This window comes from Chlamydotis macqueenii, chromosome 2 (genome assembly GCF_036417535.1).
Source record: "Chlamydotis macqueenii isolate bChlMac1 chromosome 2, bChlMac1.mat, whole genome shotgun sequence".
NCBI classification, from domain to species: Eukaryota; Metazoa; Chordata; class Aves; order Otidiformes; family Otididae; genus Chlamydotis; species Chlamydotis macqueenii.
The window spans coordinates 31,031,931-31,050,980 of NC_141557.1; the positions used below are offsets into that span (position 1 = coordinate 31,031,931).

At 37.0% G+C, this 19,050-nt stretch overlaps 1 protein-coding gene across 1 annotated transcript in view; it reads right to left on the minus strand.

The window, feature by feature from the left end:
* The window catches only part of CRPPA (CDP-L-ribitol pyrophosphorylase A), a 125,392-nt gene that overhangs the window by 77,759 nt on the left and 28,583 nt on the right, over positions 1-19,050 (minus strand). Inside the window, exon 4 of the mRNA XM_086742529.1 lies at positions 2,590-2,694. Within this exon, the coding sequence (XP_086598655.1) occupies positions 2,590-2,694 (105 nt within the window). The remainder of the gene's footprint in view (positions 1-2,589; positions 2,695-19,050) is intronic.

A 19,050-nucleotide genomic window follows, 5' to 3' on the forward strand; every position in this document is an offset into this window, starting at 1 on the left:
ACAGCTCCTAACCATTTTGTAGGCAAGCATCACTTGAGAAAATCGGCAGTCTACTGAGCATGAGTGTTCTCTTCTTTAACGGTACTGCTCCAAGTCACCTGCCAAACACCCCGGTACAGAGTGACCCAAATCAGCGTGTTATGCAAGCAGGAAGGAGCTATCTTCACTGCTCTGCACTGCCTGCAGCACAGTATCTGCACATCCATCTGCAACGGGTGCTGCTGCTACTGTGACACACAGCACAATACTGTCAACACTGAAACTGTGGCTGGATGCCAGGAGCCCAACCAAACCACTCTATCACTCCCCCTCCTCAGCTGGACAGAGGAGAAAAAATAAAACAAAAGGCTCCTGGGGCAAGATAAGGACAGGGAGAGATTATTCATCAGTTACAGTCACAGGCAAAACAGACTCAACTTCGGAAAATTAATTGAATTTATTACCAATCAAATCAGAGTAGGATAATGAGAAAATAAAAGCTAAATCTTAAAAACACCTTCCCCTCACCTCTCCCCTCTTCCCAGGGTTAATACTCCTGAGTTCACTACCTCCTTCCCCCAAGAAGCAAGGAGGGGATGGAGAACGGGAGTTGCAGTCAGTTCATCACATGTTGTCTCTGCCACTCCTTCCTCCTCACACTCTTCCCCTGCTCCGGCATAGAGTCCCTCCCACAGGAAAGTCCTCCAAGAACTTCTCCAGCATGACTCCTTCCCACAGGCTGCAGTTTTTCACTAACTGCTCTAGAGTGGGTCCTTCCACAGGGTGCAGTCCTTCAGGAACTGCTCCAGCATGGGACCCGAAAACATCACAAGTCCTGCCAGCAAACCCGCTCCAGTGTGAGCTCCTCTCTCTCCACAGGTCCTGCCAGAAGCCTGCTCCAGCACAGGCTTCCCATGAGGCCATAGCCTCCTTTGAGGATATCCATCTGCTCTGGTGTGGAGTCCTCCACAGTCTGCAGGTGGATCTCTGCTCCTCCATGGGCCTCTATGGGCTCCAGAGGGACAGTCGGCCTCACCATGGGCTGCACCACGTGCTGCAGGGGAATCTTGTCAGGAGTAACATTATTCTTCCCCCTCCTTCTTCACTGGCCTTGTCGTCTACGGAGTTGTTTCTCTCACATTCTCACTCCTCTCTCTGCTGCTATTGTCCAGTTTTTTTTTTCTCCCTTCTTAACTGCGCCTTAACAGAGGCACTACCACAGTCGCTGACTGCGACTGGCTCGGCCTTGGCCAGCAGCGGGTCCATCTTGGAGCCGGCTGGCATTGGCTCTATGGGACACGGAGGAACTTTCTACTAGCTTCTCACAGAAGCCACCCCTGTAGCCCCCCCGCTACCAAAACCTTGCCATGCAAACCCAATAAAGTTTTTTTCACCCGGTCCACACTATTTTAAGCTTTTCTACCTGAATCTCCTTTTCCAAAGTATTCTCCAGGATGCCATGAGCTAAAAAAGTTCTCTGTCCAATATCCGAGCACCTAGGAGCAATTAACTCTTCACATGTTATCATTTTCCATAAGTTTATAGGCTTCTTTAAAGTCCAGTGCTACTGCAATAGGTGCCACATGCTAGAAAGTTAACAGCACCAGGATTTCATTTCACCAATAATGTTGGAGTGGCACTAACATTTCAACAATTGAATAGTCAAACAGACAATATACTGTTTCTGAAAGACTAGGTCCCCAGAAAGATACTGAAAGAAGTCACTGTATGCAACCAATACATAAGTAAATTTTACTGCTAAATTGCACAGGAAATTTGCACCACAGATTCAGGAAATTACCTTTCTGTGTAAGATTTACTGTCATATTATTAGAAATCATGTCCCATCGGAGGAAATTTACTGTCAAAGACAGATGGAGTGATTTAAGTTACTTCTAGATCCTCCAATGTGGCAATGAATAAAATTTAAAAAAAAGGAAACACTCAAAAATTGCATGATGCAACAGCTACTGAGAAAGAATAATGTCCCACCATTCAAAACAATGAAATGGGATCCTTTTAAAGAGCAGAGACTTATCCTTTGGCATCTGTATATACACCTGTTTTGTCAGTCATCAGGAACCTACAGATTATCAGACAAGGTAAACAATGTATAAAATATTTTAAAAGATTGTTTGAAGAGGTCTTAAACATTAACATTACAGTGTTACTGAATGTAATTAAGTGCTCTAAAAATCAAACTGTTGTTAGCCAGGTATTTGTCATCAAATCGATGTCCTCATAGGAAAAGTGGAGGAAAATAGAAGATACAGAAACAGCAGGAAAAGCTCATCTCATAGAATAATGTTCTTAGTTCAGAGACTATGAGTTTATAGTCTTACAGATTCTCAGGTTATTCAGGTACCTAGCTGATTTTCCTACTTCCAGATAGATACCATCTTCATTGACTATCTCACATAACATCTGCCCAAGTCTGTCTACAACAGTGAGCTCTAAAAAAAGCTCATCATAACTTAGAAACAATTCTGAAATTTGGGAAATAAAAGCCTACCTATTACAATTGAAAGCACATCTGAATTTTTATGGTAATATGCAAATTCTATTAATTTTAAAAGACATATCAAAAATAGAGTTAATTATTGCCTTTACCTTCCAGAGGTCAGCTGGTCCTTCAACAAGTTTGGCATTTGTTCTACAGTATTTCAGAGCCAGATGCAAACATTCAGTTCCATAATCCAGGTCATAGTCTGAACACTGTAGTAATTAAAAAAGAATAAATATTCTTAATTAGTCTTTAAGAAATTATACTTTTAAGCAGTAACAGATTTTCTTTCATTAATTAAGCCTTACATCTCAACAGTCCTGTCCAGAATAACAAATCCTGTATTAGGTAGGTAGGTTCAGGATGGATCAGAAACAAAACCCTTCCAAGGAGCTTATGTCAAATTCTAGCTATCCACCAAAGTGTTACAGAAGTAAATAAACAACAAATGAATTCAATTAGGAGCTGTAAGTATCTTGCTACACCTTTATGTTGTTAACTAAATCAATGAGAAGATACATGCAAAAAAAAAAATTTTATGGAGTTGAAGCCTCACCAAAAGAAATCATCAGCCTTCTAGTGACAAACTTTTAGAGTATGGGAACAAATTAAATTGTAGAAGCCAAAACCAAAAAGGTTTATCCATGTTTTAGTAATCTTGAAGAGGCATCCCTCTTTCAACATACTTTTCCCAAGCAATGTGGCTTCCTATAGTTGGTGATTATCAGAATTCTATTAATAGAAAACTGAGTAGGGAGCAGAATCTCTTGAGCCAAAACATAGGTAGGGTTCTTTTTTTCCTAAGCAGGAACTGGGACCTTATCAGACAGGACTACCTCAAGATAAATTGGCATGATTAAGATAAGAAAGTTCTAGTGTATTTTCATATTGCTAAATTACCGGTCCATCCAGAAACATGAATTACATGTAACAAGGAAGGATAACTTAAGATAGGGTATTTCATAAAAATAGATGCATTTGGTAATACCACAGGCTGGCTATCCCACCAGCCAGCCTCTGGTAGAGGTTGACAGTGAATAGTCAAGGATAAGTAAATAAGAATAAGGCAATCACATCATCTTGCTTTCCCAGAATACTCCCTTGGCCTTATATGAAGCTATTATACTGGCTTAGGAAATCTGTAAATTAAGAAGTCCCTGAGGGACACATTGAACCAGAAGCAAGTGCCTTAACAGCCCTCAGTGAATTACAGGAATCCTGAATTCACTCAATTACATTTTGAATAGTGGTATTTTTTTTAGCACCTGCATCAGGGAGCATCTGATTCATCAGTCTCTTCATCACATGCTCTGTTGTTCTGGCAGAAAAGGGAGTGCAAAACCACCTCCTCAGCTGTTCAAAATGCTCCACCATATCTCTTCTTGAATCTTTCCACAGGTAAAGAGATCAACATCTATTCAGTCATTTCATGTGTGGAAGTTAATTCAGAACTTCGATCAACCCTTTTGCCCTCTTTTACATTTATCTATGCTTACCTATCAATTCTACCATAACGTCCTTCTGCAAACCTTCTTAGTTAGCCCTCATCTCTACTATGCGGGGGGGGGGTTGGGGGGGGTGGGAAGGGTATCTCCACTTGCCATTCCAAATTATTTATGAAAAAAATAACAAAATGAACTGCACAGGTCCCAGCACAGATCCTCACAAAACTCCACTAATGATTTACCGCTATAAACGGTCATGCACTTTACCTTGTTTCTTACCTTCTAACAAATAATCTACTCTGGTAAGTCCTTACTCTTATTCCAAATCTGTTCAGTTTCCTTAAAAAGCCTTTGGTAAAAACTTTAGTGAAACATCTTATTATGCAAGTAGGCTGTTACCAGCTTCAGCAACCTCAAACAAGATGCTGGTTAACTCCTCAAAGAATGATAATTAGCTCTGCAATGCATAAGCTTTCCTTTACAAAAGTTGAAATAACTCTTCCATTCTGTCAAATTTAACCACGTGTTTACAAATTTGTGTTTCAAATAAAATGCAACAGTTCAGATACTGTGCTCAGTAACTCACAGTCCCCTCCAGGATTCAAGAATTCAAAATTGTCAAGAATGCAAAAGTCTAAGTGAGTTAAAGAAGATCCAAGTGAGAGTGCTGCAATACAATTTGCCTTTAATAATTTCCTCAAAAAGTTTAATAAAAAATATGAAGAAAATTTTTAGTTTCTGGTTTTGTTATTATAATGCATCATTGAAATTCAAAGACTTTGTCAGCATTATAAATCTGAATTGTATTACTAACACACACAGACATCTTAGGAAAATGATAGCTATCACTTTCATATTATTTAAACTAGTAATTTTTGTCATTTTAGTTTGTCATGACTGCAATCAAAAAGAAGATATTTTTACATAGCCCACTTAGAAAGAAAAGTAATTTAAGTGTTATACTTCTCTACAGATAAGCTTTTAAGTGCTTTGAGTAACAGAACAAAACAGACACAAAAGGACAGAGTAACTTAAAAAGGAACACTTCTTTCAGAATACTAAAGAAAATAGGCGTTTCAAAAAGAGACTCTGGAATATTTTTAAATTAAACAGAAATTATTTCTATTCTTTAAACAATCAAGACACAAAAAAAAGGTCAGCAGAAAATATAAAGAAATAGGCAACTCTAGCTCCAAAATATGTAAACCGGAGTGATCTCTCAAGTAAAGAGGTCCAGAGAGAAACTGCCAATGAAATCAGAAACAGTCTAGTAACTTTCAATTCCAAACACTTATTACTAAAATGTTTCCTTTTTTTGTTTTGTTTTAGAGGAAAATCATAGAATCATAGAAACACAGAATCATAGAATAGTTTGGGTTGGAAGGGACCTTTAAAAGTAATCTAGTCCAACCCCCCTGCAAGGAGCAGGGACATCTCCAACCAGATCAGGTTGCTCAGAGCCCTGTCCAACCTGGCCTTGAATGTCTGCAGGGATGGGGCATCCACCACCTCTCTGGGCAATCTGTTCCAGTGTTCTACCACCCTCATTTAAAACATTTTTTCCTAATATCTAATCTAAATCTACCTCCCTCTATTTTGAAACCATTACCCCTTGTCCTGTCACAACAGGCCCTACTAAAGTGTTTCTCCCTGTCATTCCTGTAGGCCCCCTTTAGGTACTGGAAGGCCGCTACAAGGTCTCTGCAGAGCCTCTTCTTCTCCAGGCTGAACAGCCCCAGCACTCTCAGCCTGTCCTCATAGGAGAGGTGCTCCAGTCCTCTTATCATCTTCTGACAGAATGCAAACTATTTTCTACTAATGTGGATAATAAACAGATCTTTTTTTAAAACCATGTATTTTCCTCAGAATGAAAGAGAAAATTTCAGAAAAAATTATCTGTGAAAGAATTTATTATGAATTAAAATTAAGTTACATTTTAAAATATATTGGTAACAAATGATCCTAGGACAAGACTAAGCAATTCCAACTTTTTAGCAAGGTATTAATTACAGATAATTAGTAGGGAGTGGAGAAGTTCCATAAACAGGCTACAGCATCTTGAGGGTATTGCTGGCTTCAAGGGATGAAATACGACACAAAGCAAAGTCATAATTAAAAACATATTTCACTAACACTTGTACATCATGACATTTACCACTCTAATTATCTGTAATTATTTAAACATATTGTCACAGTGTAGTCTTCCGCAAGTCTGATACACTGATGTCAGAGAACAATGAAATGGAAATATCAGCTCAAGACCAGCTTAGTTTATACATTATCTATACGCTAAACAGCTCCACAAGTGAAATTTTAAATCCATATTTAAGGTCTAGAATTTGAAAACTTCTATACTACTCTAAGAAACTCTGTTAAGAAATTAAGCATTATCAGAGAGTGGCTATGGTAAAAAGTTGTAGAATATCTATGAGTAAAATTATTACTGACCCAAGCATGCAAACATTCTCATCCTAAGTCGTCCGTATGTATTCCATTGCACATCTAGAGCCAATTTACATTACAACAATCTGTTTCAAACCCTTACTATTTCTAAAGTCTCTTTTTGACTGAAAGGCTTTTTAACATAATGTTTGACAGAGTACAGTTAACTGAACTTGACATGGACACATAGCTTTGTGAAACAATGGACATAGTTTAAGTTTCAGACCACAGATTTGAAATGGTGGAAACAGCTGGAAATATTGGCACAAAACACATCCACAAAAGAAAGAAAACAGATTAGCTTAGCTCTTTAAATGACACAGAAAGAAATATGTTATTTAAAAATGCTTTTGAACTGTTGAATATTCAAAGGCATTCTAATAGGTAGTTTTGGGGACTGACTTTTTTGTGGGTGGTTTTCTGTTTGTTTGTTTTCCAAGAGTGGATGTTTGAATAAAGTGCTATTGGTGGAGTGAGATCCAGATTTTAGCACTACACTAATTCTTCTTCTCCTGCCCCCTAGATTAGTTTGAAAATATTTTGATAAATAATATTACTTCCTAAAATGCAAGCTCTACTGTTGTTGCTTAGCCATAAACATGGAACAAGGGGTTAGAGAAAAGAGCAGCTACACAGCCTGCATCTCCCTGGTACTTACTAATAGTCCACAAGTTAACTTGCTTCCAATACTTTGAACAAGAAAAGTTATAAAGAAGCGGTATTTAACATTAACAATTGTTTTTACTGTCAAGGTGCACTATTTTAGTGTATCTTTATACTGATAAAATATTTTTAATGGATATATGGGAACTGGTAACCATACAGCAGAACAAACATACATGCAAGAAAAAAAATTATTACAGTACTGTAATTTTCTTATTTTTTCATCATTCCCTAATTTTATAATAAGGAAACAAAATCAATATCCTTTATGTATTAACTGAAAGAAAAACTTCAGATTTGCTCCTTTGCACAGGTACTCTTAAAACCTGTCCAGAGCCAGTCTTTTATACTTCCATAACGATGGGCTGTGTCATCTTCAGTACTTTTTCCATTGTCAGCAGCAAGTGTCTCCATTTTACTCTGCCCTGTAAATCCATTCCGTAACACTATCAGAACACTTGCAATTAAAATGTATAACTAATTGAGAATAGCAAAGCTTTATGATTTTTCCAGATCCTTGCAAACCAAGTTTCCACTGCTGAAGTGCCAGAGTAAATCATGAACATTCATCGTCACGGTCATTTTTCTAACTTAAAAAAGAAGGACACACAAACTCTTGCTGAATCCGAATTGGCCTATTTTTATCGTATTTGTTATACAGATATTTTTATTGCCATGTTCATTGCCATGGAAACCAAAGAATACTGAATCCAACAATGCATTTGCAACAAACGCTCAGCCTACAGCAATGCAGCATTGCTAAATGAGAAATAACAGAAGCAGCAAACAGAAGGAGGAAACACGTGAACAAGGAAACGTGAAATTAATGAGTTCAGATAAGCTCATCTCTAAAAAAATTTCTACTGTAGTTAATTATTAAAACAGCTGTGACATACATCCTAGTGCTTCAGAGTGAAGAGAACAAGGATAGCAATTTACTCTGTAACAGAATTAAGCAAGTCTGTTTTTCTACAGATCTGTATCCATATCCCAGTGCCTTTCACTGGAATAACTGCAAGTGCCCTCTCTGTACATACCATGATTTCTCTGCACTCTACCATCAGATCCCCTGAATACTTCCTGATGGTCCCTTGAAATATTTTGGTACTTAAGTTGCATCTAAGTTCACTAAATGTCCGTTAAAGAACTTACGCATTGGTTGGTTCCAAGATCCCATGTGCTAACAGGTGTACAACTAAGAAAACCAGAAGATAACAGCTGAATTCATATTTCAGCCATGGAGCTGAAGGCCTAAGAGCCTGAAGGCTCTGAGGCTCCAGCCACCTCTCAGTGAAAGCACTCATTTGGGTTTCCCTCCTCCTCCTTACACTCACTGATTTTTCAAAAACTATGTAGGAACTTCACATCATTGAAATCTCTTGGGCTCTGCCCATTTTAACTAAAATCATTATCTTAAATGTCTTTTCCAATCTAAATGATTCTTTGAAATTGAACAAAATGAGCAATTAAAAGTTTAAAATATTATTGAGGCAAGGGTTAGAAACAAGTAATGAAAAGTTACAAAGGAAAGAGTAATTTTGTTTCTTCCCCTTCTGGAATAAATGTCCTGGATCAACGAACGCAGCCCACACTGCCATCGCCAGCAGCCATCTCCTATACTCCTGCTGTAGGAGTCAAGTCAGCTATGCATTTTCTTCCTACTAGCCTTCTTTGAAAGCAGTTTATAATCTTGTTTTTATGTTGAGGCTGACAATTACTGTTCAAAACTTGCTGCTAGGCAGTATGAGTCCCAGGTAGGAGTAGGTAAGAATGCAGAGCACAAACACACAGTGTGGGCAACATGAAATTTGCTCTCACTATCACTGTTTAAAGTTTCAGCTACTAGCCAAAGTTGGGATTACTCTGCTCTTTTTTCTCTTTAACCACAAATTTGCTTGAAAAACTCACTGTTACAATATGTAAGAGCAGAAACTCAGTGGGATTCAGAAATGTATATGGATGCAGAGAACAAATATTTGTATCGAAGTTTGCACTTCTGAGCATGAACTAAGCAAAAGCTTTGTGTAAGATCTAGGAACAAAATTTTTATGTGGTTATTTCCTCTTTCTTCTTTCCTCTAAGCCACAAATCATACATGATTCTGTGACGAAAAGATAGGCTCTATGACTAATAAGCTATAATGAAAAACCTTTGTTTTCAGTGTCCCATTCTATCAAAACTGCCAAGAAAAAAAATGTCATTTACTTTGATTTAGATTCATCAAGGAATCACTACAACAAAAACACTGAAATAAGGTAACTAGACAACTAGAAAACATATCCATTTTATTGACTGTCATTTTCTAGCTCTGACCTCAAAATGAAACAGAAGCTGAAGTATAATCAGAAGACTAGGTCCTAGCCCCAGCATCCTTAAGTGTGACTGGATAAAAGAAAAAGAAAGATCAAGTTTTAAAATTCTTTTGAGAAAGTGTAAGAGCTATCTTTTCTCTTCTTAAATCCATGCCTTAAGATACTTGTAGACACCCTACAGGATTATGATGATAGTGTTTGTATCGTTGCCTCAAGTTGCACCAGGGGAGTTTAGATTGGATAGTGGGAAAAATTTCTTCACCAAAAGGGGCAATCAATCATTGGAACAGGTTGCCCAGAGGAGTAGTTGAGTCATCATCCCGGGGGGTATTTAAAAGACGTGTAGATTTGGTACTTAGGGACATGGTTTAGTGGTGACTTAGTAGTGTTAGGTTAATGGTTGTACTCAATGATTTTAAAGGTCTTTTCCAATCTAAATGATTCTACGATTAAAGCCTACTCTGTAAATCCTAATCTTATTCTGGCTTCTAACTGCGTCTGTCTCTGCAAAAGGCACAGTCCAAACAAACCAATTATCCGTAAAAGAAATGCATGTGCCAAAATCATAAAACAATTGATACTACTATTTTGAAAAACCCTAGTTCTGTTTGAAAATTAGATGGACAGCCCTAATCCCTAAGTACCCAGAGTAATCCATAACTCAGTCCTTCCAGAGAATGAGGTCTGCTTTGTTCTCCTAAACAAATCATGATCAGCTTGTAGAAAGAGGAGGAAAAAGCGCAGCTTTGCTATTAAGGAATAAAATCTTAATCAAGAATAACTGGAGGTGCTTTGCCGAGGAGAGAAGATTACAAAGAAGAAACGTCAAGGGTTGTGTCTACATTATCAATTTAGCATGCAGGAAAGGTTCTTTTTGGTGCTTTTCCTGCATCACTACTCAGAATCATACAAAATACACTTTACTGTGCTGATGGAGAGCTCAAAGTCATTTCCCTTCTGGTGGAATCACGGTTAAAGTCATATGTAAGGGCACCTACTAAACCACACCATTTACACTGTGCACACAAGGTGCCCTAGCAGCCAGGACTTGGCATGCATTGTGTCCATAAGATTGGCAACTGGGATGAATATCACTGTTATAAAGAATTTTTTTTTTGCCATGTTCCAGTTTACACATACAATTCTGAAACAATAACAGATCACCAAAAATCAAACCTCAGTCTTTCCTTCAAGTCTTTCTCTCTTAGTGCCACACCTAGTGGATATATTCCTAATGTTACTCCAACAAAGTCCATACAAACTAGCATAATGAAAATGAGAATACAAACTAGGTGAGAATAAAAAATGGTACTGGTATGAAGGTTAAATACTTAATGCAACTAATAGCTACTCATTAATCAGCCTAACCATAAAACAGGTCCTGAGTAACCATGAGATAGTATTGATTTTTCTGATATCAAAAAATGACACAGAAGTCACTTTGAGCATGCAGCTGAACTTGGAATTTCAGACCTCATACACAATTTCAGCTTTTTAAAAAGTAATATTTTAGTTACCACATCAAGGAGAAATAACAAAATGCTAATATTCTATGTGACAATAGTAGTAGTCAAATACTGTGTTAGTTCTCAATGTTTGCACTTCAAAAATTATCTTGTAAATTGGAAAAATTATTGGAAAAGAGTTATATAGTAAAGACAAAAAAAATATTTTCCCAATGTAGAAAACTACAGATTATTTAGATTATTCTAGGAAAATGTAAATAACTGATTGTTCATATTCTCCCAGTAAAGAGATTTCTAAATACATCAAGTTCTAAAATTAAGCAACCAACAGAAAATTTAATCAGGCTTAGAAGCAGAGGTGAGACAAATTCAGGCCAAGTTAAGATGCATGTTTTATTTTTACTTTTTTTTTTCACAGATTATTCACTCTTGGAACAATTTACCTAGGAGAATCACCTCTTGAAATCATGCAAGATCAGAAATGGTCCTTCTCCTTGCCTTTCAATATACTAAACTGTCAGTAGCTAAGAGATTAAAAGCTCTAGCACCACTATCTTGTTTTCTTTGCTTTCTCAAAATAAGCAGCAAACGACAATTTAGATGGGTGGTCTCCCATATGCTGGATACAGTGATTCTTGCTCAATATTGAACATTTTTTGAGCCTGTGCCAAATGGGTGATTCTTGTCAATACAGTACACTTATCAGGGTAAATCCAGTAACACAACAATACTGTTATAAACCAGTCTAATTTCCAACTTGAATTATTGCAGTGTGTCTCCCTAATATACACTCTCCAAATTATATCTGAAGACAAAATGCCTTTTCACTGCTACAGAGATGCTAGATTTCACCCAGGGTGCTGCAGCTTTGCACCAAACAGTTCCAGGAGCTAGCATGTGAATTCACAAAGTGCTTTGAGATCCTACAGGATGAGGAGTGCCATAAAATGGAAGTAATTATCCCATTAGCAAAATAACTTCTTATTTTTTTCTTTTGCAAGGCATTAGAATTTCTCCAAACATTCTTGTGGCATAAATTAATTAGGGTAAGGTGGGGATTCATACAATATCCTGGCTCTACCATTGCGCCAAAGAACTAATCAAGTACAGAGCTATCTAAACTAGCAGTTTCCTCAACAGACCACCAATCTAGCTTCAGGTTTTGAATAAATGAAAACATTACTGACAAAATTCATTCAGTATATTTATCCTGAAAAGACTTCTGTAGAATTGGGTAGGTTATAAGGATAGGGAAAGGGAAATAAATATCTATTCCTCTAAATCTCAGGACAAAGCTGCTAGGGTAAAAAGATGCCAGATGAAGTAACTGTAAAATCTCTTTGGAAAACATCTCAGAACTACAACCTGAAGATTATATAAAGCAGGATATTCATTTAGGTGAGGCTGTCAATCCTGTATTTAAGCAACTGGTCTCTTCTCCCAAATAACTTGCGATAAGACAAGAGGAAATGGCCTCAAGTTGCAGCAGGGAAGGTTTAGGTTGGATATTAGGAAACACTTCTTTACTGAAAGAGTGATCAGGCACTGGAACAGGCTGCCCAAGGAAGTGGCGGAGTCGCTATCCCTGGAGATGTTCAAAGAACGTACAGATGGGGCACTTCAGGACATGGTTTAGTAGGCATGGTGATGCTGGATTGACAGTTGGACTTGGATGATCTTGGAGGTCTCTTCCAACCTTAAAGATTTTATGATTCTACTGAAGTTCCAAAGAAATAATTCTTTTAAATGAGACTAGAATCAGACATAAAATCCAAGCCAAAATGGACCACAACAATGAAAGGGTACTGTTAATAAAATAAAAAAGATGACCCATGGACAAATCAGCAGAAAGGCTTCCTTTGTTATTTCACATGGTTAGACTGCACAGTTAAAAACTCACAGATATTCCCCATCTTGATACTAGTACACAGCTGATTAAATCTATATTATTATACCAAGTAGGAGTAGGGATTTCAACAAACTGAAATAATCCATGCTAATTTACTATTCAGCAAATAGCTTGACTTGGACCAACCAAGTAGGTAGAGGCACTAAAACTGTAATTACCTATTACATTTCATAGGCAGATGGAAATACACTGCCTTTAGGACTCCATACAAAAAGCACTGGCTTGTAGTACTGTTCTCCTACAAATCATACAAGTAGTAGATTACTATCATTGTACCTATCTTTTGTCTAATTCACTAATCACTTCTTGATTCAGTATTTCAGAATACAGTTGACGAGAAGGAAGAAAACCTATAGACACAAACTGGAACACAGAATTAGGAAAACACAACAATGATGCTACACGGCATGTATTTAAAAGACCTGAACATGTAACTACAAAGTACAAAAGTAAAGTGGCTGACCAAAGTTGTGGATGGTGGAAAAGGAAGTGGTTCTCCATACACACACACAGAGCATACAGAAACCACAAAATACATTTGAACAAGAATGAGGTAAATTGATCATCCTTACAACACAATATACTTCATAAAGGATGTCTGACACTTTTTAAAAAGATGAAGGCCAAGAAACAACCCATTACAGCTTACAATAAAATCTATGTATCTACTTTTTGTTGTATGTTAAAAACAATGGTGATCTCTTTCCAGCGAAGAAAAAAAAAAACTACAAACAGCTCTGACCAATTCATGACTGAATAACATCACACAATTTTTTTTTTTCTCCAAGTGAATGTTTACAGGATGTAAACATTAAGCTGTTCAGCCTTGAAACAACTTAAGATGCTTTGGCATACACAAAGCTTCATATTTGGTGACTGTTTAAAAAAAAGTTTAAAAAGTTGAGGTGCCCTGAAAATTCAGGTATCTTTAGTCTTAGGAGGGAGATGGGGCAGTGCTTGGTTTTTTGGTTTTTGTTTTGTTTTGTTTTGGGTGTTGGTGTTTTTTTTGTGATTCCAGCATTAGACTTAAATGTCCAAGTTCTGCATCACCTACATTTTGATCCTTCGGTCCCTTTTCTGAATCTGACCCCCGCTCACAAAGTTGCCACAGTTTTAGTCAAGAATTTGTCCACTACTGTTCATTTAATCACCTGTTGCTCCTGACAATGTTAATTTGACAGACATTGATTTCTTTAGCAAAGAATGAACCCACAGGAAAATCCCCAAATCAGTCTAGACATTTTGCCTCGAAGGACTTGCCTGACCTATGCCAAAATATTACTGAACTGCTACAGTTGACTCCACTTCCCTGCTAAAGAGGATACTAAAATGCTTCACATATGTTTGAAGAAGAATCCCAGTAACGTTTTGCCCTTTCAAAAAGCACTTTAGAAGTTTACAAAATCCACATGGAATACACTCCCTATTATTTACATACAGAAAAGACAATACTTTGAGCAAATACTGCTACAATGGGCCTAACAATAGCCAACTTCCTTTCTTACTCTGGCAAAACCTTCCCTGAATGTTCTAAGGGGTTTGTTAGATGAGAACAATTTTGGGATTTCCTTTTCTTCTATTGAGGACCAGGTTGGATAATTTGCAGAATATCTCTTTTCCCCATCTGGGGACAGCTTGTAATGATTTTTCTTTTGGGAGTGGAACAACATCTGCCTCCCAGAATTTAGCATCAAAGTATCTGCATGATTCTCCCTGACACACTATCATTTTGCATCTTGTCATTACTATGCTTATATATAGCAGCTCTCTTCTATGCAGGCAGATGCTGTAACATCCCATAAGTAAATGTGACTGCTTCTTATCCAAAAAGTGGGTAATGTTGGCTATGAACAGATGTATAAATTCAGTGCAGTCCCAAAAAATACTAATCATAGTTTCTACACAGATTAGATAGAATCCCTAAGGTCAGACTGTCCCGTGCACATACCTGTAAGAAGGTTATAGGCATGCATCAGAGAAACATCTCTAAACATGTTGAAGCTCATCCTCCTTCAAGGAACATTCCTGCTTCCTTCTCCCGTTTGTTTTTTTTTTTGGGGGGGGGAGGGGGTGTTTGTTTGTTTGTTTTTTTAATTTCAGCTTCACTGTTCTCATTAACTAAATATAAACTTCCATAATCTACAAAAGGTCTACTATCAACAGATGATTAAACTAACTGCATATGCAATACAAACACCCCCCAAAAATGGTGTAGCTTTCGTGGTAAATTTTTCCAGATATAGAATATCTTGAAGCTACGTATAAAACAACGTATAAAAGATCACCAGAAAAAAAAAAAAAGCTGCATATCAAAACTATTTTTTAAAATTAAGATTGTTATAAACCTATCACTCTATCTTTAAATAGTGACCAGATTTTGCCATGTTATCCACATATGAAGGATTCCTGCAGAATAACTTTCTAACACATCCCACCCTTTCTTCATCTGTGTGTAGCTCTTCCCTCTTACAAGGTCCTTGGCTTCACCAGACTGGTCACATTGGTGAGTAACTCCATTGTATCCCCAGCATTCATGCTGACAACTCTCTAAATTATATCATCTTCCCTAGACTTTTTGTTTACATCTCTGACATAGAAGCTAGTCAGGATCTTCTAGATACCACTTCTCTTCTGCTTCCATTTTCAGTTTTCTTCTCTGCAAGATCAGGAAAGGTAAAGCTTTTTAAGTTTTCCTTCTACCTTCCTTACTTTGGCAGATACATTTCAAATATACAAAGCTTTGTTAAGTTCAGATATTTCAGTCATTGTATATTGTGGTTGTGTTATTCTGTACACTAACATGACACGACATAACAAGATGCTTTGTGTTAAAGACAAAAGGTATCTGTGCATTTCACAATATGTCAGAAACAGGTATTACAGAAATCAGTTTCAGCTTACTTCGATTAAACAAAAAAAAAAAAAAAAACAAACAGTCTACTTGACTTCCTGATACTCTAATTCCTTAAAAAATACTGCTCCACGGGAACACTTGACTTCTATCAAATGAAGTCTTCCCCCCACCCTCCTCCTCCTCCCAGGCTTACAGGATCATACTTCACATTTGCTTCTATTTAATTTAAAAAGCTGAACAGAAACATGAAACTACCTTAAGCAAAAACAAACAAGTTTGGTCTAAGGAATTTATCATTTATTTGCTATCTTTGGAAAGGGTGAATTTTCAATTAACACTTAAACTTTTCTGATTTCTCTTAGGTCTGATAAGAACAGAAATGAAACATGCATTTCAAAGATCAGGAATTTAATTCTTATTAACTTAAAAAAAAATAAAAATCCAACTGGCTGTTTTTGTCCCAAGTAGGTTAGAACTAAAGTAAATCACAGGTTCTGCAATTTTACAACTTTTCGACAGGTTTTACTAGTTATTAGAGTTTATTAGTTATTATTTTAAAAACTTTAACTTGTCCACTACTAGTATTTATTATGAAGGTTAGTATGCTTCATTACACTGAAACAAGAAATCACAAATCAGGCATATGTAAGGGGGCCTGAATAAGTCAGCAATTTCTCACCTCAGGACCATCCCAACGCCAAATTCCAAAGCCCTACTACAAAGTGATGGCATCAGAATACTTCACTGAAATACTTCGCTAGTAAACAGCTAGTTTCCCACGCTTCATATAACCAACAGAACACAGAGGCTTGTCACAGAAAGCATTAAGCAGCATTACATACAGGGGTAAGTGTCTGTATCTGCCAAAATCCCATTACATCTATTATTTTATCACAGCTAAGTGCTCTATCTAATGACACATAAGTTACAGTAGTGAGGCCTTTTAAGATCAAGACATCATTTTAGCTCCACTGGCTGTTGTGGGCTCTGAATAGTTGCTTGATTTCAATCTTGACTTTGAATGTTTTAAGCCTGGCTTATGTGAGATCCAACACAGGAGCCAAAAGGTATCTCGAGTTAAAAGTAAAATGTGTAACCATGTTAACAAAAACTTTATTAAAATGTTAAAACCAGTATCACTATCCCAAAGTGGAAGGAGTAACTATTTCCTAGACAGTGGTCTTCTGATCCTGCTGCATTGGAGCAATTATCATTTGAGGTAGAAGAATACTGAAAAGCTTTCCCTTCCCTGTTGCACCTCCACTTACCTGCTGCATCACAAAAAGGCAGACACAAAGTATGCCCTGTTCTTCTTTCACCAAGAAACAACAATGGTTCTCAAACTGCTTGCATTTTCCCAACAAAAAAGTAAAAATAGGGGACATTCAAATACCTTTTCTTTTCCTCTCAGGCATATACATAGAGATATCAAAAAAAGCTCCTTCCACCACTAATTGATGTTAAAATTTATGCTCAAATTTAAAAAGTCTGAGATTATTTTTAGGAAATATTTTCATAAATATATACTACCGTTTTAGTATGGCTAAAAAAAAAAACCAAAAAAAAAAAAAATTAACCATCAGAAGACCTAGCAGTATCCAGTACCTCACCAATATTTTTTTTATTATTCTTCCCATTTCAGATTTATTTAGTTGCCTGGAGACGAGATTAAAAAACAAACAAACTCACTCTATTTTGCAGATAAAAGACCTTGGGTACCTTACAATAGCAGAGTAGAAAGATGAAATCATTTCCTCTACAGGACAAAGAAATACTATGGAATTGTGAGTGGAGGACTGTCCCAAAGAATAGAAGATTTCAAGTGAATACACCTAGCAAAAGAAAATGTGACTAGTGGTAGTAAGGAACACTTTTGAAAACAATATAATGCATACCTTCTCGCAGAACCTAATCCTCTCACACAACATGAGCAAAAATTAGAAACACAATGGAAATTATTTCATAGCATATTTCAGAGGCAATAGATGGAATACTTAACCCTGTTTCTCGGTAACTGACCAAACAAGACACTAAACTTGTGACTTCCAATCCAACATTTTTTCTTTTTTCGACAAAGTGTTTGTAAAAAGGAAAACTCAAAGCCAGAAAAATCACATTTTAAAAATGTGATTTTAAAATGGTTTTTAACCTTTGAAAAGCCTTGTTAAAGGACGCTTAGATATGAGATATGCAAGTGAGGAAGAATGTTTGCTTTAATGAGCTCTCAAAGTCATTATTACATAGACAATGGAGTACATGCAATTTTTGAGCAACAAAATTTGAAAAGTTTCAACAGCACTACTATAAAGCTGAGAAGTTAATAGTTACGATGTCAGAAACCTTGACATTGTCATAGTTAAAATCAGAAGGCAACATATATCTGAACAAAGAAGATCTGTTTGGAATATGTATGTTTTAGGCAACAGAGAAGTGGTAAGAGTGAAAACTAGACTGAGATCCAGCACATAAAAATTACGTGCATCACAATGCAAAGCATGCAAACAACCTGGCTGAATGTCCTCAAAATATGTGTTGGATTTTTGTAATCAAATGTAAAGGGAATTCACTGTAGTATACATGCATTTTAAGATAATAGTGTAAAGCAATCTTCAGCATTTGTTGTAACTACTTTAATTAATTTTATGTACAAAGCATGTATTTTTCCCCAAATCATTACAATCATTTTTTAATCACTCAAGAAATGGAACAAGTTTTTTAAGGAAATTACTTTTAATTTTATAAAGATCATACAAAAATATTTTTACATATTTTAATAGTGTTAATAGCTTCTTCCTTTCTAGTTCTAAATACATTCAAAACAGTAATAAAAGGAGCAGGAGTACTAGCCTGCTCTGCCCAGATTGGTACCAGATAAGAAGAGCAAAAAAGACTACAGATGGCAAACCTGTAATGATCAGAGAAGTGACCTATAATCATATGTTGCCACTGAGTGCTCAAGATACTCAGAGATCTTACATTCACAAAAAAACACATCTGGATCTAAACCCTCTAAACCTACCTACTCATATCAGATGACGTATTTAAATAGCGACAGAGTTTAAAAGCATTATTCCACATGAGTTCGTTTGTTCAGTGGCAGGGGGCTACAGTGGCAGCTTCTGCAAGAAGCTGCTAGAAGTTTCCCCTTTGTCCGGTGGACTTGGCCAGGTCTAGGGCAGACCTGCTGATGGCCAGGGCCGAGCCAATTGGTAGCAAAATGTTCCCTGATAATGCCTCTGTGATAACGTATTTAAGAAGAGGAAAAACAAAAAAAAAAAAAAAAGAAAAGAAGTGAAGTGAAGAAGCAGAAGCCAGGGCAGAGAGGTGGAGGTGCGAGCCTCATAGGCCTTGCAGCCCTCACCCTCTGGCCTCCCACTGGGCAGCTGTCCAGGCCCAACTTGGCCCAGCCCTGCTGCAAGAAGTGGAAAGGAGAGGAGATGAGATGTGAAGAGAACCTGAGAGGCGCCTGCCTGAGCC